This window comes from Syngnathoides biaculeatus, chromosome 13, assembly GCF_019802595.1.
Source record: "Syngnathoides biaculeatus isolate LvHL_M chromosome 13, ASM1980259v1, whole genome shotgun sequence".
NCBI classification, from domain to species: domain Eukaryota; kingdom Metazoa; phylum Chordata; class Actinopteri; order Syngnathiformes; family Syngnathidae; genus Syngnathoides; species Syngnathoides biaculeatus.
In genome coordinates, this window is record NC_084652.1 from 28267716 (window position 1) to 28287361 (window position 19646).

Consider the following 19646-nt stretch of genomic DNA (forward strand, 5'->3'; position numbering starts at 1 on the left):
CCTAGATCGAAACTAGCCTTCCGCTAAATGTCCGGTTTTGGTTCAAACAAGAACACACAAATGCTGACCCCTGAGGAAGCCGACATAGCTTAGCATGTAGCACAAGAGATTTTCTATTTATTGGCAGCAAGGATGACCAAAAAAAAAAGCTCCTTTCCAACACTTTCGTGCGATCATTCCGATTTAAAAGTTCATACGTGGCAGAAGCGGTGGGCGGGCGTCATCGGCGTTTCCCAATCTTGGACAACATGCACGGGGTGGGGGTCAGTTGTCACATGCTTTCGCCTTCGGATTGGTTGCTTACATTGGGGAAAACAAACAAAACCGCTCCATCGTCCTCGTCCGAGCTTCTGCCGCGTTGTCGTTTCTCTTAAAAAGTGACGAGCCATTAAAAGTTTAGTGCGCAGACAAGTTCTCGCCCGCTTGAGCGATGGTGGGAAGAGGAATTCAAAGTTCCTGTGGCCTAAGCTAGCTAGCGAGGTTATTACAGCAGCTGTCACGCTTAAAGACGACAATGCACTAAGTACGCCATTTTGGACATCCGGCGCGCCCGCCTGCCCGCCCGCCCGCCGCCTTTCCGCATTTCTACTTTACACCTGCTCCTCTTCCAAAAGTTCAACGCGGAATCCCATCTCCAGGTCACCCGACCGCCCCTCACGAGGACTTGGGAGGACATCCGGCGTGGACAAACGTGTCCCGGCTGTCCACGACGCGTGGGGGTGGGCGTGTCTCTGTCTGTGTGTCTGTGCTTTTGTTCTACGCGTTGTGTTTGTGTGTGTTGCGATGTCGCGATGCCCATCGTCGGCGTCCGGCCGGCTCGCCTTCGGCGGAGGCGGCCGCGGGTGGAGTTTCATCCTGGTGTTTTGGGGGGCGGGGGGTGTCGCGCCCCCCGCCCCCTCCGAGCGTCCACCGTGTGTCAATGGCCGCTGGTGCTTGTCAAAGTGTTGTCGTGGCGATGTGGCGCGGGTCAGTGCGGCGGGTTCATGGCTCCGTGACCTCGCTGCTGTTTCTGCTTCTGCTGCAAGAGGAGCTGCTCCAGCGCCGACGGGCCGGGCTGCATCATGGAACTGGACCAGATTGACTTAACAAAGCAAACAAAAACACACGCCAGCAGAGATTAGCAGAGCGCTCGCCGACCGGCTGCCACGCGACGGCAACGTGACATCTTCATGGGGAAAAAAAGAAATCCACCGCAAGAAAGACGTTTACGACGAAAAGCTATTCTTCCGATCACCGCAATGAAAAAAAAAAAAAAAAAAGTCCGTAAAAAATTCCTCGGAGTTCGGCCCGATTATCGGGAGTCCGAACGCCCGAGCAAAGCTGAACCCGTTTCGAACGGGAGTCGAGCGAGCGGGCGGTCTTGGTGTCGGCACGCACATTCGTGAGCGCTTCGACATTGAACAAAAATAAGATATGATCATCATCATCATTTCCGGTATTTCAATGGATGGATCCGTGAGAATGATTGACAGCTCCCTTTTGACCAATCAGTGATTGGTCAATTTTCTGAACTCCGCCCATGCTTCCCACAGCCGCCATCTTTTACCCACGTGGTTAAAGTCGATCCTACTGTGATTACTCAAAGCCTCTGAATTGCAAGTGCATCGTCCTGGGAAACACGGCGCTTCCGTGTGGTTGGGGAACGCGGAACGGAGACCAGCGCCATCCAGAGACGTATCTGATGCGCTTTCCCAGCCCAAAAGGTCATTTAGATCAATGCAAACGGTGGATTGAGGCTCGTGGCCGACCTCACGACCGTCCGAGATAAATCAGCACAAAGTCGTCCGTTCCAAGGTTAAGTTATTCAAATAGTCGGTGTAACGCCTGGAGAGGAAGGAGGAAGCTCGACCCCCCCGCCCCCCCGCACCTCAGCTCGGCTCTCGAGCGTTCTTGTCCATGATCAAACACATCACCTGAGTACAAATATTTTGGGCCTACATTTACGTGTACGGTGCGGACGTTCCGACGGATAGGGGACGCGCATTCTGCCAGAACTTTTAAAGAAATTAATTATGAACGCAGATACTTCGAATGGCAACGTAAAACTGCAAACCTGCCCTGCTTTGGGTGTGAGCAATACGCATCGGACATCTTATTGCATTCGATGTCCAACATGAGCTTATGAGGTGGTTGATTCTTTCGCGCGGACGTACAGCCCTGCACTATTTGCTTGACTTTTTTGGACCACTATTGGCCACTCATGTGCTCCATTTGCACCACTGACAAGGTTCCAGACTGTCGGGGTACTAGTAGAAAAAAACATTAAACTGCATTCATTTTATGAAGTGTGTCCGCTATCTGCGAGATGGTTACTTCACCAGAACTTTGCTTTAGTCGTCATTTCAAACTGTTGTCAAATGCTGGAGGACCGACTGTTAAAAAAAAAAAACAAACAAACCTAAAACACTGGCAGCCGTGGATCTCCTGTGATACTGTGTTTCTAGATCTCAAAGTATTTTCTTGTCGTACGACGACGGCTCCAACTACCAAAGACAAATTCCTTATGTGTATTTTGTCGATAGCGTGGTGTGCCGTTGACGTTTTGGAAGAAAGAATAGTCGCCAGGTGGTCAAGTGGGGCTGTTTTGCAGTCAAACTATCACAAATGTCCTGATGATCAAATAGTATCGGTGGCGCTTCCAAACGAGAGGACCGACGGCCGCAGTTTGGGGATCGTCGGCAGGTCAGTCGCCCGAACGGAGTACGGAAGAGACCGAGTCCACCTACCTTGAAGCTGTCCAGCAGCACGCTGGAGGACGACTCTTCCATAGGGGACTCCTGATTGGTCCAGGAGCTTCCGCCGGGCGGGCCTTGATGCCAGCCCGCGTCCGAAGCGGCCGGCAGGTAGTCCAAGCCGAAGCCGCTCACGCCGCCTGATGGACACGCCAACACAGCAACGTGACTCGCGGTCGGCAACCGGGCCTCGGCGGGTGACCCCTCCCCCGAAAATTACAAAACGCAGATTGACAAGATATTTTGCGAGCGCACCGGTCTTGTCGGCCTTCCAGCGGTCGAGCGTTCTGCGCTCGCGACTGTCTGGCGTGCCGATAGGCCCGAAGTTGGAGAAGGGCGCGGTGGCGACGGCGTGGGTGGGCGGGGAAGATGGCAGGCTGCTGGGATTGGACGAGTGAGGGGATTGGCTGGCCGGGGTGGAGTGATCTGCCAATCAGAGAGCGACTCGTCAACCGGCGGGACGCAGGGTGGGTCTGCGGGCCGGCGGGGCGCACCTGAGCTCGCGGGCAGCGAGGGGGACCACGGCGTCCACTCGAACAGGGAGTACAGCGACGTCTCCTGGTGCATCATGGGAGCGTCGCATTTGGAGGCCGACGCCACCTTCTTGCCGTACGCCTGACTGAAGATGCTGTTCTGGTGGTACTCCTGACACGCACAAGTACACACAATGATGCTCAGAATCTTGGGACTGACCCGTATGGTGAATGTGGTCTGCGGGGTCCCTTTAATGATTTGCGACATGAGGAAAAACTGATGGTTGGCGTGATTGTGGATTTTTTTTTGGGGGGGGGGGGTGAATCCAGGACTGAATATTGGTCCAAACAGTCATGTCGGTACAATTCCTTTGAACATTACATCCATCTGAATAAAGTTGTTTTTTGCAACTTATTATATGTATAAAAGCATCATGTTGTAGTGGATTAAAATAATGTGGCCACCATCTTTGTGCAACGTTCTCAAAAACATGAAGGTGCGCTTCAAAGGACACCGAAATCCCCCCGAACAAATAAATTCACAGGAATGACGTGCGGGGGCCTCGCCATTTTGACGCATCGAGGTCTTGGAATTTTGGAGTTATGAATGAAGCCCGCCCCGCTCCCTTGAGAAGCTGATGAAATGAACCGGTGGAAAAAGCATATTTCTAATTGATACTCAGCTTTTCTCCAGGCCACATTCCACAAAACCCATCCCCAAAAGGCCCGTTTTGAAGAACGCAAAACCCGCGGTCCTGCCGTGTTGTCCTGGTGTTGCACATGCTCATGAAATGTGCTTTTTCAGAATAAAACCTAGAAAGTCAACCTGGGGCCTCCTGCACTTTTGTACTACGTTTTACTGCTGCCGTCTGCTACCTCGTGAGCTGTGTGCGAATTGTCAACCAACGGCAGTTTCGAGAGGGTGACGGGAGGCGGGGCTAACCTGCACGGGCAGGGCGGTCACGGGCAAGATCGAAGACGACTGGCCGAGCGCCTCGGGGCCGCCGTCCGCCTGTCTGCTGTGATTGGGCAGCTGGGGATGAAGAAGACAACGCTATGAAGAACGACGGCGTTGCCCGCCCGGGTGTAGGATCAGCGACAGGAACAGGACTACGTACAAACATGTTTGGTCCAGGAAGCGAGCTAAGAGGAGCGGACAGAGCCTGGAAGAAATCGGGAGGCTTAGAAAAGAGCAGCTCGTCCTCCTCCTCCAGATGGGCCAGAGATTTGAAGAGGTCGGGAGGGAGAAGAGGCGAGCTTTTGCTGTCCTGAGCAGCCAAGAGAGAGCGAGTGTGTGTGGGGGGGGGGGGGGGGGGAGAGAGAGAAGATAGAGTGGGGGGAGGGAGGGAGGGAGGGAGGGAGGGAGGGAGGGGGGGGAAACAGCGACACGCAGAGGAAGTGAAAGCGGCCGGTCAGCACGAGTCACTCGCATGCCGGACGGAGCCCGACCCCAAGCAAGCAATCCAAAGCCCAGTTGGCCCGAAACCCAAACCCTTGTCGGGATCCAAAGACACCGGACACCCGTCCGTCTTGCAGGACTACCTTCAAAGCCTCGAAACCCCACTCGGAAAGCCCAAATCAGCCCGGGTGTGGCGAGAGAGTTTGCCAGTGGAGAAGCGCTCACGTCAAAATGGGATCCCCTGGGCCCGGCCGGGTCGTGCTCGGGAGGCGGGGCCCTCTTCATCCTGTCGTCCGCAGCCCTGAAGGAGGAGGGGTCCCAGTAGGGCGGGAACTTCATCTTCTTGTCCACGGCGGAGGCGTGCGGCGCCGCCATCTGCTGCTCGTACACTTTGACGGCGTCCTGCGGCGCCAAGTAGAAGGTTTGCGGCTTCAGGGACTGGATGTGAACCGACGCCGGGAGTTTCTGGAGCACCGCCTGACTCGGACTCCACAATTGCGGATCCTGCAGGAAGGCCTGCCGAACAAATAAACAATCATTCGGATTTCAAGGGCTGAAGTATGAAAACGCTTTGGGATCAAAAAAAAAAAAAAATATGAACAACAAATCTCATACCTCAATTCAAACATTTCACTTTTTGTGTCACCGTGAAAGTCCACCATTCGAATCGCGACTCCCCACTTTTGGATAACGAGGGGTGTCAAACTTTTTGAGCCATTTCTGGACTTGATTATGTTGCAGCAAGAACTGAATTTCAAATGCTGAACGTGAAGAACGGCGTTACGAAAAGTGAATTTGAGACATTGCGTGTACAAACGCAACCTGAATAGCATCCATTTATTCTGGATCATTTTCAGATTCAGTTCTATAAATTCTATTTCAAATTGGGTCTGTCGGAACAGAGATTGACGGTCGATCGGCACTTCCGTATTTGGGCCCCTCCGGAGAGTCCGCCGGCTCCAGGATTTGAAACTTTATGCATCATGTGGTCAAAACGAGAGAAAACTGTGGCAATTCTTTTAGCTATTAGCGCCAACCGATTTTTGTTTTTAAGGAAAAATTTTATTCTTCCTCGGCACTCGACCTGCCGCCGGACTGACCTGCTGCAGGCGAGGCGGACTCTTGGCCATCCCGACCTGCTGGACGGGCTTGGCGGGCGACGTCGCCTGCAGCTGGGAGGGGGGCTGCTGCTGGCCCGGTCCCGACGGCCTCTGCTGACTATACGGGATGTGGGACTGCTTCCCGCCGCCGCCGGCCACCTGCGAGCCCGCCTGCGCCTGCAGGAAGGGGCCTGGCACCGACACTCCCGTGGAAAAGGCGAAGCCCGGATTCACCTGCAGGCCCGGGAACGCCACCGGGGGAGGGATGACGAAGGCGGACGGAGGGAAGCCTGGAAAAAGGCCGCACCGGCGCTCACAAAGCCGCATGTGCGCGTGTGGCGTGCGTGTGGCGTGCGCGGACCTGGGCGACTCGGCAGCGGCGGAAAGGCTCCGGGGTGGTGGATCGGGATGAACTGCGAAGAGCACGTGCCGGCTTGACTTTGGGAAGCGGGAGTCTTCTTGGCCTCTGACACCGGAGTCTTCCTCAGTTCCGCCTGACCTTTCACCTGAGAAGATAAGGGGGGGGGGGGGGGGAGGGGGGGGGGGCGAGACGCAGAGAAGAGCGAAGAGGAGGACATGGAGATGGTGGTGAGCAAAAAGACAAAAGGGCAGGAGAAATGGCTTCTTGAAGCTGCACTTTTTTGGGGCGTTTACCGGCTTCCCGGCATCGGGAGCTTTCTCCTGAGCAGCTTTCTTGTTCTCGCACTTCCTTTTGCCGTCCCTCTTCAGCTCGCTTTTCCCCGCCGTCCCGTTTCCTTTGGCCAAGTCCCGGCGCTCCTTTACGGCGTCCTTCTGCTGAAGCCCGTGGCCGGCAGGCTCTCGGATCTGCTCCCGCGGCTTGATGTTTTCCTTGAACGTGACAACGGGCCGCTCGGCGCCGTCCGACCACGAACCGGGAGCTTTGCCCGCCGAAAGCACCGACTTGAGGCCGGCGTTGCCGCTCTCGCCGAGCCCCTGCTCGCCGTTGGACGCCTCCTGGAGCACGGACGGCTCCTTCTCTGCCGGCTCTTCGATGGCCTGTTCGGGAATGTCGCTGATGAAAAGGAGCAGGCCGTCCTCGCCGGCGTGACATTGGATGAGCCTGCGGGAGAGGGGCGGGGTCACTTCACCGTCACGTTGCAATAAAGTCCCAAGTTACTGTCGGGGGGGGGGGGGGGGGGGGTCATCAAGCAAGTCAAGCCGGGTCAGGTCCATCGATGGTGCTCACTCAACACCATATTGTAAATATGTACTCGTTATCGGTACTCGCACATTCACAATCTCGCTTTTTGGGAGGAAGTGGCTTGGCCGTCCCAGGCGCCTCAGCAGCATTGGGCTCTGCTGGCCATTTCCAGCCTGGCAGAGGAGTACAAGTGGAAATGATGCTACTGGATCCCAGCGAGCCGCTGGTAGCCCAGACCCCCCCCCCCCCCCCCATTGTGGCCACCGGCAAAGGCAGCGCTCAGACACAAGGACGTCTTTGGCCGTTACACCTGGCGGCGCAACCGAGTGCTCAAGCGTCTCGCTGGTGTTCTGGAGAGCCAGGAGATGAGGGTGAACGCCCTCCCACCCTTGTCAGCCAACTGGCAACCGAGGCCGTTTGTTCGGGAGTCAAACCGGCCGCGCCAACGAGCCACCGGACGACGGACAGCTGAGCAGCGCACGAGAGCGGAAGCTGCTGGCAGACCTGGACAAGGAGCGCCGCTTTCCATCGGAGAGTGCAACGACCGGATCAAGTGGTTTGGTCTGCCTCTCTCAAGCTCGTCTACATCATCGAGCTCGCAGTGCCCCGGGAGGGGGCAGTCGAGGAGGCGCATGAGCGGAAGCGGCGGCCGAAGTGCAACAGCGAGGCTGGAGAGCAGAAGTACGCCCGGTGGAAGTTGGCTGCACAAGGTTTATGATAGCCTGCGCGACATCCAGGCCAAAGACCCCGATTGGGCCTCCGGGAGAACTGACTCGGGACAACGCTGAACCCTCTCGAGAGTGTCGCGGGCCTATCAGCGAAAACCCTTGCTGAGGGAAGGAAGCTCACTTGAGAACCCGTAGGGCGCTATCACTTATTTGAACATCCCACAGAGCCTCATCGGAGCCGAAATATGCATGAATAGAGGCATATTAACATCTAGTGCTAGATAAGACATCCTTCAATTGTCTTGTGATTTTAGAGAGAGGCATGAAGTTGGATATTGTGCACAGCTGTCGCGCTTTGATTTGCAAACCTCGTAAGTGGCCGTTCTCTTCTCTCAATCTTTTTCAAAAACATTCATGTGTCGTATTCTGATTAGATTTACTGTGTACAACGCTCAGTTCCAGCCGCAGTTGTTTAAGCGTCGTAATCGGTCGAGTTGCCTTTGGGCTTAAGTGAGTCCGAACGGCAGCAGTCCTCCTCCATCGGCTCACCCTGGCTGGTTGTCGGCGATCCACTTCCCCAGCGCCACCAGCCTCTGGTGACGCGTGCGCAGCAGAAGCACGTCGCGGTCGACCGGAACGCTCTGGTGGCCTTTGGTGAAGTCCACTGACCTGAAAAGGTGAGAGGTCACAAAGGGAAGCGAGCGGCCTTCCTGCCGGCAAGAACGCGGCCGTCCAAAAACGCTACCTGAGAGCCGGACGGAGAGCCAGGAAGCCCTGAAGCTCGAACTCCTCCGGCAGCGGCGTCACTGACGCAAGAGAAGAAAAATTCCACTAAAGTCACTCACTACCACCATGCGTGAAATAGCAAAGACTTGGCGGCAGCCTCAAATGCATCTGGACTGCAATCGGACGAGTCCGCAATTGAGAGCGATCCCGAACCGGACATACAATCATCTCCACAAGTATTGGAACGGAAAGGTCGATTTCCTTTGGTTTTCCTGGACACTGAACACATCCGGATTTGCCAACAGAAGGTCAATGTACGACAACAGTGCAGAACTGCGGCGTTTATTTCATGGGATTGACATTGAGATGCGGTTCGAGCAACTTTTGATTGAAGCCAGGCACTTTTCAACCGAGCAAAAATATTTGGCATATTGAGTAACCCTGCATACTTTGCTTTTAGCGCAGACCAGAATTACTTGACCAAAACTAAAGTGTACGGTGGAGGTGTCTTTAATTGTTGCTCCAAGAGCGACAGAAAGAAGGTCATGAAGCTAAGCTGGAACGGAGAGCGCGGGTGGGACAGAGCCAAGATGGGCTAGGTGGGGTCTCGACAATCCATTGTGAAAGACAATGCGTGTAAACCCTGACCCGAACTCTAAATACACGACTAAAGTCTAAAAGTCCAGAACGACTACCTGAGTGCGTGGAGACGTGCTGGTCTTTGGGCTGGAAGCTGTTGAGAATGGAGACCAGCCAGGGCCAGACACTGCAGGACAGGAAGTCAGCAAAACGACAGGAAGCGAGCACCTGTCCGCGGCGTGGGCGGACACCCGCAAACGAGGACTTACTGCTGCCTTTGGTCCACGGCGGCCTCGCCGAACACGCCGGGCTTCAGGCGGAGCCAGTCCAGAGAAACTTTGATGGCCGGCAGAGGACACTCTCCCGCCACTTCCTCCTCGTCACGGTTCTTGTTGAGCAGAACCCGGCTGCACATGAGGCCGAGGAAGGACACTGGGAAGACAGGAAGTCTGGTCAAGGCCAGCGAGCGCCACCTAAACTGGTCAGAAATCTTACCCCTTGAGACATTTGTCTCTTCCTGGTTTTGATTTTGAAAGCGTATGTTTCCGCTTTGCAGATATTTTCAAAGTAACGACTACCGTTTGTTCAAAGATAACTTCATCAACGAATTTGACATCAGTAATAATCGTAATCAGAATTACACTGTCTTTATTTTGCCAACTGTGTCAAAAACAAAAGGAATTTTTCTCCAGTACTGTAGTTGGAGCGACAGACAGAAGAAATTGTCGAGACGCAAAGACATTGCGAGCCCCTCCCTGAGCCGTCGCCTAAGCTTGGTCTCCCGGTGATCCCAGGAGCTAAGTTGTCTGGGGCTTCAGGCCCCAGGTAGGGTCACCAGTGGCGTGAGGGACCAGGAGAGGTGCAGGGTACCATAATGGCTGTTAGGTCCCTGTAAAACCGGTGTCAAGAGTTTGATCCGCGTCGCCAGCAGTAAGTCGGGCTCGTTTCCGCTGAGAGTTGGACTCTGCCAAGGCTGCCCTTTCTGCTCAGAACTTTTATGGACAGACTTTCTGGGTATAAGCGAGATGTAGACGGGGTCCGGTTTGGTGGCCTCAGTAGTCCGTATCTGCTTTTTTGCAGATCGTGTGATCTCGCCGGCTTCATCAAGCCGCGATCTCCACTGTCACCGGAGCGGTTCGCAGCAGCGTGTGAAGCGGCCGGGATGAGAATCGGCAGCTCCGCGTCCGAGACTGCGGTCCACAGTCGGAAAAGGGTGATGCGGCCTCTTCTGGTCAGGCATGAGATCCTGTCCCGAGTGGACGAGTTCAAGTGTCTTGGAGAGAGAGAAGAATGTAGCCGGAGATTGACAGGCGGACCGGTGCAGCATCTGCAGCGATGGGGACTTTGTATCGGACTGTTGTGGGAAAGAAGGAGCTAAGTCAAAAATCTGAAACTCTCCTCGATCTACGTTCCTACCCTCACCAAATGGTCACGCGTTGCGGGTCGGGGTCGTTACCGAAAGAACAAGATCTCAGATAGACGCCACGCAGCCACAGGTAGAACGTCCAAACTCCACACGGATTCGAACCCGGGTCCTCGACGCTCTAACCAGCTGCGTCCGCCTCCATTCGGTATACTGACGACGGGGCAGACTCACGTTCTGGACACGCTTCCGTGAAGGTGCAATTTGGGATTGCACTTTGTAATAGCACATTCCTTACACTTTTTGGGTACATTTCTGTTTGGAATTATGAGCTTTCATACATTCTGATTTATTTGGAGCTGAAAATGTAAATAGTTTGTCAAAAGGATTTTAATCCTAATGAAAATAATGACTATTACTTCGGCCATACTCACACGCAGGCCTAGACACCACTCAGGAAAAAGCTGACCTTTCAACCCCCCCCCCCCGCGTATCTCGGGTCCTTACTGAAAAGACCGAGGAGCTGGAACCAGCTGACCGTCTGCTGACCGTCGGCTGGCGTCTCTCGGAGGTGGTGAAGCTCAAACAGGTTGATGACTGTGATGTGGACCAACTGCTGCGAGCTGAAGGCCTTCTGCAACATCAGCCTCTGCACGTGCAAGCGCGCACACATCAGCGCCCCCTCGGGAACGCGCACCGGTCCGGCCGGCGTACGGCGTCCGGCCTACCTGGAATTGCTCCTCCAGACGTTCCCTCAGAGCGTCCAGCTGCTCCACGCTCTTACTCAGGTACACGTGGCCGTGGAACTTGATGAAGGCCTTGACGAAGTCGGACACGCTCCACTTGCCTCGCGCCTCCTCGCGGCTAAAGAAATGCGACACCGGAGGCACGGGGCTAATGATTTGGGTTTTTTTCGGGGGAGAAAACTATTCAGACTGATTAACTTTATTGATTTTTTTCAAAACAAAGATACTTGACAACATCTGATTTTACTTTGGAAAATGATGAGCAATATTTTGGCAAATTTTGACCTCAATCATCCTGGAGATCTTTTGTCGAAGACGCAAGTAATGGCCGTCCCCAGCAAATTTGGAATTTCTTTACCTCTCCAGCGCCTTGGACAGCGCCTTCTGCAGGTTGGTGGAGGCGGCGGGGAAGGGGAACTTGACGGCGATGCTGCGGCAGTAGTAGAAGATGGTAGTTAGATGGTCTCCTTTGGAGGACGCCAGGATGGCCAGCTGGTTGTACGGCTGACCTGAAACACGCAAAAATAAATCGCTGCATATTTATATCTCAGAGCTCGTTAACTTTGAAGTTATCCTGGAAGCTAATGTTGGGTTTCCTTGGCTTTCGGCCATTTTAGAGGGAAGAGTCGAGCTAACAAAAGGAAACAAAACCTCATTTTCGTTCCAGATCGTTTTTAAAAAAAATAAACAGCTGAAACTAAGCGCTGTACCAAACTCAAAATATGAATCGTGTGAATATGAAAAAAAAAAAAAACACCAAGAAGAAGAAACACTCCTGCAGCCCCCGCCTAGCGTCACATTCGTCGGTCTCGCAGCGAGGACTCACCGTTGGACGGGACCAGCTGCGCGGCGTGTCGGTAGTACGACTCGGCCTGGCTGGTCTGGTTGCGGTAGCGCGCTGAAAGCAGCAAAAGATCACAGGACGTCAAGGCGTCGTCTTCGTCGGCACCGGGCCTCGTTTGGCTCCTCGCCCTCACCGATGTCGCCCAGGTGCACCAGGCAGTGCTGGCAGATGTACGAGCACGAGCTGGGCTGCGGAGTCACGATGCCGCCGACGGCGTTCTGCCTGTTGCTGATAACGCCGAGCCGAGAAGACTTGACGCGGCACGGCAGGTCGACGTTGAAGACGCTGCACAGCTCCTGTAACAGCTGCGCACGGCCGCCACGTCACGTGACACCACGGCGCGCAAAACGCAGGCAGACGCCGCCCACGCGGCGCCACTCATCGCTCGCTTCAAGTCGAGCGGCGACATGCTGGGCGGACATTTCACTGGCGTCGCTGCATCGTGTGCGTTAGCGTCGGTTGTCGGAAGAGTTACACTTATCGCTTAGGGGCGTTCGCCGTTACGAGTTAGCATTCAGATTGAGGACCATCATGTGAGGGGGGTTAGGAAGTTAAAAAGGATTTCAAGTGCGGGCGAGGGGTGAAACTATAAAGGAAAACATTATTCATATCATATGCTGTGATTTTCGTACACCAAATTGAGATACCAGAGTATTGGCACACCTGCCTTGACGCAGATTGACATCCCATTTTTGTAATCAACCCGTTGCCGTTCTAACAGCTTCAAATCTTCTGGGAAGCTTTTCCACAAGGCTTAAGAGTGCGTTTATGGGATTTTCAGAAGCACAGCAAAGTTGTGTTGGAAAAATGTAAAAAAATATATAGATATATTGGCCCCTGAACTCTCGTGAAAGGAGCTCTGAACGTGTCAGCGTTGCGCGAGACTTTGGACAGCCAAACAGGTTGGGGATTCCCACTTCCTGTTCCGAGACGCAATCGGTTGTCCATGACATGACGTGCACACGGACAGCGGCGCACGTTTGGCCCGGCCCGTGGCTCACCTGAGTGTAGAAACCGCTGGCCGCCTCCAGGAACAAGGACAGGTTGGCCTGCACTTCGCTGCGGTTGGGGTTGGCCCGGTTCTTGGCCTGGCTCTGCAAGGTGGTGATCTGGTTCTTGAAGGCGTGGTTCCACCTGTAAGGACACGCGGACCAGTTGCGGTCACGAGCGTCCGGGGAGCCGCGTCGCGAGGTCGAGAGACGGTCGTCGCTTACAGGTCCTGCTCCACCTTCTTGTCCAGAGCGTACTCCAGGTCTGTCACCAGCATCTTCTGGTACAGGTCCTGCAGAGCCTGGCGTGACGTCCACGCCTCGGCCGCCGCCAGCTTAGAGTCTGCGCCGCGCGCCCGCACACACGCACGCACACACACACACACACGTGTCGATCAATACTTGTCCGTGAAAACAGGCCTGTTCGGGCAGATAAGTCAATTTTGTCAGTAACCATGACGACCAGACCATCTCACACTTGGAAGTCATGAATTTCCCTGATGTGATCCACATGATCATGATGATTATTTGATTGAAAAATTCTGTTTTCTGAATAAGTCATGACTATGATTTGACATTATCGTGCCATGTTGATCATTAAGTATTCTCATATATTCTCTCGTACCCGGGATGATTATTATTTCCTTTAAAAATGAAATAGCGTGTCCCTAATCAGGATAAGCGGCACAGAAAACAAATGGCTGGATGCGAGAATAGTCTGTTCCCATGGCAATAACTTTTGTACATTAAAAGTCGTGAGTGTGATGATGTGAAACTTTTTACCATTTCATAATCTGCTCACGTATCTCATACACGTGATCATTAGAATTGACATGATAACAAGCTTAAAAACAAATTGACAATTATTCAACCGAATAGTGCGCTCAGTTACCACGGTAACGGGTTCGATTTTCAAACAGACACAAGCATCACTTATTACGTTGTGCTAATAGTGACAATTTTTATTGCATGAAATCATCGAACGAACGCGTGTTCTTGTTCTGTTACCATGGTAACCAGGTTTGTGCACTAAAACTCTCTAACACTCAGTAATAACTCTAATTCTTCACTGTAGTCCAATGTACCTTGTTAAAATGGTAAATGAGCTTTTAATCATTTCATACGCTCCTTAAAAATGAAGTAAAGCTGAAGTCGCTCACCGATCATGTCCGCCTTCAGGGCTTCTGCCTGCCTGCTCGACAACACAACAACTGGTTAGACAACAGCCACACAACACACGCACACGTCACGGTCTCGGATGACGACGGCGGCTAATCGTCACGGTGACGACAAAAATCTTTTGCGGCGACCAGATTGCGTCAGCAGCTTGCCAATCATGACCAGACGCGCGTGACGTCACACAATCGTGTAGGTGAACCAAAATGTTAGCAGAAAGCTAAAGCTACATAGCTTCGCGGACAAGTGACATCTATGCGTGGCGGGGAAAAACAATGACATTTATGTCACTTATAAATACGCTAACTAACGATTTAATGAAAGTGAGCTTTGAAGGCATATTTTCGCGACGATATGTTAGGACGCAGGTGACTTCAGACGAAGGCAGAGATTGTTGACGTACGAAGCTAGCCGGTCTGCGCTAGCTTTAGCACGCCTCGAAAACAATAGCAAGCGTCGAGTTCAAAGGTGACTTTCGGCAGGTCGTCGTCGCGCGGGACCAAAGGCAGCAGGCGTGAGTGACCCACCGTAAAAAGTGCGCGCAGAGGCTCATGGTGGCGGCTCGCCCGCGTTCAGGCTACGACGAGCTCACGGGCTAAGTCCGCTAACGCCGCCGCCATATTGTTGCTTCCTGTCTGCCTGCGGAGTGGTGGCGGGAGGGGAGGGGAGGGGAGGGGCCGGGACGGTGGCTGGGCAGCTTCGGTACCTTCCGGGAACATTCGGCTCAGGAACCGCCGGAACAAAAAAAAAAAAAAAAACAACAACCCGCAACATACTTTGATGGTTTCGCATCATCGACATCACGTAAACGTCGACCTGTTCCTCACATCTAAGACAAACTTGAGCGAGTTAACATGAACGATGAACACTGACGAGTCAGGTGATCCATTTATTTATTCATTATGACGCGTTATTAATTGAGGACACCTTTCACGCTCGCTCTCTTGGAGGCGGTGACGTCACTTCCTCCAGCATCCTGCCGCAGACTCTGCGACCTCGCCTCTCTCTCTCTCTCTCTCTCGCCTCTGTCTCTCTGCGTCGTCCCCGAGCATCCCAGAACCGGGACCAGGACGTCGAGCCGAGCCGCTATGCCAGAAACGACCAAAAGTCACGTGATCCTGCTGTCGTGCGGCAGCTTCAATCCCATCACCAAGGGACACGTCCATATGTTCGGTGAGTGTTCGCGTGGGACTCGGGGAAGGCGACTTGTGACGTCACTGCCCCGGTTTGACGTGGGTCTGGGCGCGATCGTCGGTGCCTTCTCTTGCTCCTCTTTGCTTTGTTGTCTCGTTAGGTAGGCCGTCAAATCATGTCGCTGTGAATCAGCCGCCATGTCGCAAACAACGAGAGCATCTCCATCAAACACGCAACACCAGCAAGCCTTCATTTTGTGTGACTCGTCAATTTTTTTTTTTAACCCCTCCCCCCACCACCGCTTCAGTATTTCTCAAGCGACGGCCACGATCACATCCGCGCCTCCGCCTCGAAGTCGCACAAGTCCCGTCGTCGCCGGGTTACGAGCAAGCTTTGACGTCTCCGACGGCTCCCAACTGCCAGAGGCGTGTTTTTGACATACATAATAGATACATTTCGATGATTTGGATTCCGACGTTGCGCTCCAAAGTCCTCATTCGATGAGACGTTCAAGAAAAACAAACCCCAAAACGGCACATTCATTAGCAAATTCTCTGCGTGAAGGTTTCTTCTCTCCTTAAAAAATGCTTTCGACTGCCAAATTGTGCGAATTCCACATTTTTTTTTTCCCCACACGAGCGATATGTCTGAGCGACTTCACCATTTTATTCATTTATTTCATAGCTCTCCAAAATCATTCCACCATCGAGTCCGCAGCGTCTCAATTCAGCTTCATCTTTTCTGCGAGTAGCAGTATGATTAGTATTGTGATTATTATTCACGTGTGGCTCCTTTTATTTGGAACATGAAAACAAATGACAACAAAGCCAACAACAATGACTGAAATCCAGTCAGCTGTTCAAAAACAAAACAAGCAAGCACGTTGAAGCGGGGGGCGGGGCTTGCTTGCCCGGAAAGGCCGTCGGGCCCTCCCCTGCCTTGCTGCTTTTTTGCCTTTTGTGTTTCTTGAAAATGTCAAGCATTCTGTTTCCTGAAATGTGAAATTGTTTTGTTTTTGGCCAGTTTTCAAAAAGACGAAACAAATGCCCGGATTGGCCTTCGATGGCGGATATCAAATATTTAGTACGGTTGCGAAGGAAGGACGCGAAAGGAAAGGGTCCGGGGTGCCGGAGAAATGGGCCCCTCCCTTTCCAGAAATGTGAACGGTTTTCTGAAACGTTAGAGCGGTTCACAATTCAGGCCAGTTATTCGGCCTCCGTGACACAACATGAACAATGTCGAAATTCTTAACAACGTAGGTGTCATCTTTGTAAATTGACGTCACTGTAAATCAATCAAAACGCGCAAGACGGCCTCGCCCAAATCATTGTTGTCCACCTTTTACGATCACAGATGGACAATTTTCTTTTTTGCATGTGAAGAAAAGGCAAAGGAGTACCTGCACAAAACGGGACGCTTCATCGTGATCGGAGGGATCATTTCGCCGGTCCACGACTCTTATGGGAAACCTGTGAGTCCCACCCCGTCCCCCCACGCCCCCCTAATCATCATCATCGTCAGGATTACGCGTTTTGTGTTTGCGCGTCCGCAGGGTCTGGTGTCCAGCAGGCACCGTCTGACCATGTGTCAACTGGCCGTGCGCTCGTCCGACTGGATCAGGTGAGTCGTGGGACGGGGACGGGGACGGGGGCGCGTCTTGACGTGCGTCCTGTGGTTGCAGGGTGGACCCCTGGGAATGTTACCAGGACACCTGGCAGACCACCTGCAGCGTCCTGGAGCACCACCGAGACCTCATGAAGGTGATTTGAAACGAGCACTTTGGCAGTTGGCGCTCGGAGACGCGTCCGTCGCCCCCAACCTTGCCGTTGTTGCTCGTTGGCGAGCTTTTTGCGAGAAGGAGCCGGCGCGCAACGGAGACGCGGGAAGCCCGTCGGCCGCCGTCTCGACCTCGCGCACGGCGACCCTGAGCAGTCGCTCGAGCGCGATCGTAGAACGGCCTTGCTCGTGCTCGTGCTCGCGGTGATTTTTGTCCTTCTAGAGGGTGACGGGCTGCATTTTGTCAAACGTCAACACGCCCTCGTCGACCCCCGTCATCGGTCAGCCGCAGACCCGGGCCCCGCCCGTTTACCAGAATCACAACAACCTCAATCACAAGGCCGCTTCGGGTAGGTGTTGCGGGGCCGGGGTTAGCGCCGCTCGACCTCTTGAGGAGGAGGATGACAAATGAGTGTTTGTTGCAGTCAAACTTTGGGGGAAGCTGAGCGAGAGTTTGGGCAAAGTTTGCTGCGTGCGTCCTCACATGGACCGCTTCACCTTCATCGGTGAGTCCCCGCACACCATCCGGCGAGCAAATTTAAGTGCGTGCGTGCGTGCGTGCTGCCGCTGACCATGGCCTTCCTTGCGTCAGATGAAAACGCCAACTTGGGGCCCACCATGACGTACGAGGAGATCGGTGAGGGGCGGTGTCGCCGACCGGGACCGCTTCCTGCGTGCGTGCATCCAGTAAACCTGTTGTTTGCTGAGTGTGTGTGTGTCTCCCCCCCCCCCTCCCTCCCTCCCTGCACCCCTCCCACTTTGCTGTGTAGAGTTACGCATCTTGCTCCTGTGTGGAAGTGACCTCCTGGAATCTTTCTGCATCCCTGGCCTGTGGAAGGACAGCGATGTAAGCGCCCCCGTCGCCCCCTCCCCCGCCCCCACCCCCACCTCGCCCGTCATCATCTTCTGGGACCGCCAAACAAAAACAAAAAACCAACTACAACAACCCCCAAATGGCTTCAATTTAATGAAGTGCAAGAGCAAGTGTGAAAAACACTCTTTGAGATAAAACAGCCGACAGGCAACAAAAAAACATGCAAGGTGACATAAAAAAAAAAAAAAAAAAATCATTTGGGCTTGAAAAGCGTCTCTCGGGGTTGGACAAGCTCACATCGGCAAAGAATTGACACCATCGGCAAATGTAAATAAAAGCATAAAGCAGGACTCCGGAAAGTCAAAAGAAATCAAAGTTGTTGTTAACTGACCTGCAAAATTACACGCATGGCAAATGATGACAAAAGAAAAGAAAAGAAATGATTTGTCATGTGATTTGTGTGCGCGTGCGCAGATGGAAGTGATTGTGGGCGACTTCGGTATGGTGGTGGTCCCTCGTGACGGCGCCGACACCGAGCGCATCATGAAGCAGTCGGCGGTGCTCCGGAACCACAAGGTCCTTCCTGTTCCTCTTCCTGTTCCTCTTCCTGTTCCTCCTCCTCCTCCTCCTCCCCCCGGTTGACTTTCTGCCGTTCCCGTCTGGCTCTCAGGACAACATCGTGGTGGTCAAGGACGACGGCAAACATCCGATGGCGCACGTCAGCTCCACCAAGAGCAGGTGAGACTGACCGATAGATGGCGACTTTGTCGTCCGTTCGGCTTTTATTTTGAAGCAGGAGCAAGTGATGACGTCTTGCGCCGATGTGGAGTTGACTCCCTGTGGTGTTTATGCATTTATTTGTATTTATTTTTTTGTGGGGGGGGGCATGCCGTGCACTTGTCCTTTCGCTTGCAGGCTGGCGCTGCAGCACGGCGACGGCCACGTGGTGGACTACCTGTGCCAGCCCGTCATCGACTACATCCTCAACACGCGGCTGTACATCAGCGCCTCGGGATAGACGCTAGCTGACGTGGCTTCCCGCTCCCGCTCCCGACATCAGCACGCACCGTGTCCGAAACGTCGCTTCGCCCCCTCCCGTTTTCTTGGATTCCTCCTGCAAGTGTGACGTATTTGTTGGCGCCCGTTCCCACTTTCTCACCGTCAACAAACGTTCGACGGTCTTTGGGTTTTCCCCAAATTGGAGGCTTCGAGCTGTTTGGTTTTCACTGCAGCTGAAGTCGACACACAGGACAACGTTTTGGACGCGTCTTCTGTAAATGTTCAACCGAGCCGTCTCGTTGAGTCGAACCGAAGGCCACCAGCCAAGTGTCAAAATCAAAATTCACACAAGTGCAGTTTGACATCAGTTGTGCGCGCCAGCTGTTGAGTCTCGCGTAATTGTAACAAAAATGAGCGCGATTTGGGATTCCCTCTCCGGCTCTTGATCAAAATGGAGCCCCCCCAGGACAATGAAAGCATTTGACGACTCGTAAACATTTGGATATTAATAGGAAAGCGGAGAGGCAGTTTTCCACCAAATGTCCCTTTTGACCGCGCGGCGGACGACCCGTGAGCACAGTCGCGAGGACCCGGGTTCGAACCCGTGGCGGAGTTTGCATGTTCTCACCGTGCCTGGGTGGCTTTTCTCCCGGTCCTCAGCTTTCCTCCCACGTCCCAAAAACCTGCACGGACCGCAGGCGTCAACGGGAGTGAGAACGGCTCTGACCAGACGGACGGCGGCGTACCCGCGAGAACCGCTACGGAAAAATCAACGAATGTCCCCTCAAATGCTCCACATCAACTTTGTGGGACCCGGAAATGTTTGGACCAAGTACAGAAGACTTTTCAAAGTAAAAGTGAGAGTGTGCGGCATGTTGACACTTTTTGCTTGTGTTTGTGGCATGAAATCAACCCCACTTGTATACAACAAGCTCATTAAAATACAGCACAAAGCAAACTTCTTCA

At 53.5% G+C, this 19646-nt stretch overlaps 2 protein-coding genes across 6 annotated transcripts; one reads left to right on the plus strand and one right to left on the minus strand.

The window, feature by feature from the left end:
• Positions 1-85: 85 nt before the first annotated feature.
• Positions 86-14628, minus strand: smg7 (SMG7 nonsense mediated mRNA decay factor). 3 transcript variants are annotated; one of them, XM_061839374.1, is made up of 23 exons: positions 14485-14628; positions 13942-13973; positions 13007-13124; positions 12794-12926; positions 11926-12097; positions 11775-11846; positions 11307-11457; positions 10931-11066; positions 10710-10851; positions 9109-9271; positions 8956-9026; positions 8280-8340; positions 8084-8203; positions 6359-6785; positions 6066-6210; positions 5705-5994; positions 4830-5120; positions 4324-4368; positions 4149-4238; positions 3227-3377; positions 2988-3158; positions 2727-2872; positions 86-1081 (listed from the first exon to the last, which is right to left on the minus strand). In XM_061839374.1, exons 1-23 carry the CDS (start codon positions 14508-14510, stop codon positions 968-970), a joined length of 3267 nt encoding a protein of 1088 aa, XP_061695358.1. In that variant the 5' UTR covers positions 14511-14628; the 3' UTR covers positions 86-967. The 3 variants fall into 3 exon arrangements, with proteins under 3 accessions (XP_061695358.1, XP_061695357.1, XP_061695359.1); XM_061839373.1 differs by having other exon boundaries at positions 4324-4473; XM_061839375.1 differs by lacking the exon at positions 4324-4368.
• Positions 14629-14715: 87 nt separating this feature from the next.
• nmnat2 (nicotinamide nucleotide adenylyltransferase 2) lies at positions 14716-19614 on the plus strand. Of its 3 annotated transcripts, XM_061839395.1 has the most exons (12): positions 14716-14837; positions 14908-15130; positions 16474-16562; positions 16644-16711; positions 16773-16851; positions 17091-17217; positions 17293-17373; positions 17460-17504; positions 17638-17714; positions 18156-18257; positions 18352-18419; positions 18597-19612. In XM_061839395.1, the coding sequence occupies exons 2-12, from the start codon at positions 15046-15048 to the stop codon at positions 18697-18699; spliced, it is 924 nt and encodes a 307-aa protein (XP_061695379.1). In that variant the 5' UTR covers positions 14716-14837; positions 14908-15045; the 3' UTR covers positions 18700-19612. The 3 variants fall into 3 exon arrangements, with proteins under 3 accessions (XP_061695379.1, XP_061695378.1, XP_061695380.1); XM_061839394.1 differs by having other exon boundaries at positions 14746-15130; XM_061839396.1 differs by lacking the exons at positions 14716-14837; positions 14908-15130 and adding an exon at positions 16223-16346 and having other exon boundaries at positions 16445-16562; positions 18597-19614.
• The last annotated feature ends 32 nt before the right edge of the window (positions 19615-19646 follow it).

Bases quoted from the DNA above. Each gene is read 5' to 3' on its own strand.
- smg7 (XM_061839373.1), bottom strand. From the start codon at position 14,510: ATGAGCCTCTGCGCGCACTTTTTACG. The intron at 8,341-8,955 runs GTAGTCGTTCTG...CTCTTGCGTCAG, and splicing joins GCACGTCTCCACGCACTCAG to TGACGCCGCTGCCGGAGGAG. The intron at 3,378-4,148 runs GTTAGCCCCGCC...TGTGCGTGTCAG, and splicing joins TGACCGCCCTGCCCGTGCAG to GAGTACCACCAGAACAGCAT.
- nmnat2 (XM_061839395.1), top strand. From the start codon at position 15,046: ATGCCAGAAACGACCAAAAGTCACGTGATCCTGCTGTCGTGCGGCAGC. The intron at 16,712-16,772 runs GTGAGTCGTGGG...CTGTGGTTGCAG, and splicing joins CGCTCGTCCGACTGGATCAG to GGTGGACCCCTGGGAATGTT. The intron at 16,852-17,090 runs GTGATTTGAAAC...TTGTCCTTCTAG, and splicing joins ACCACCGAGACCTCATGAAG to AGGGTGACGGGCTGCATTTT.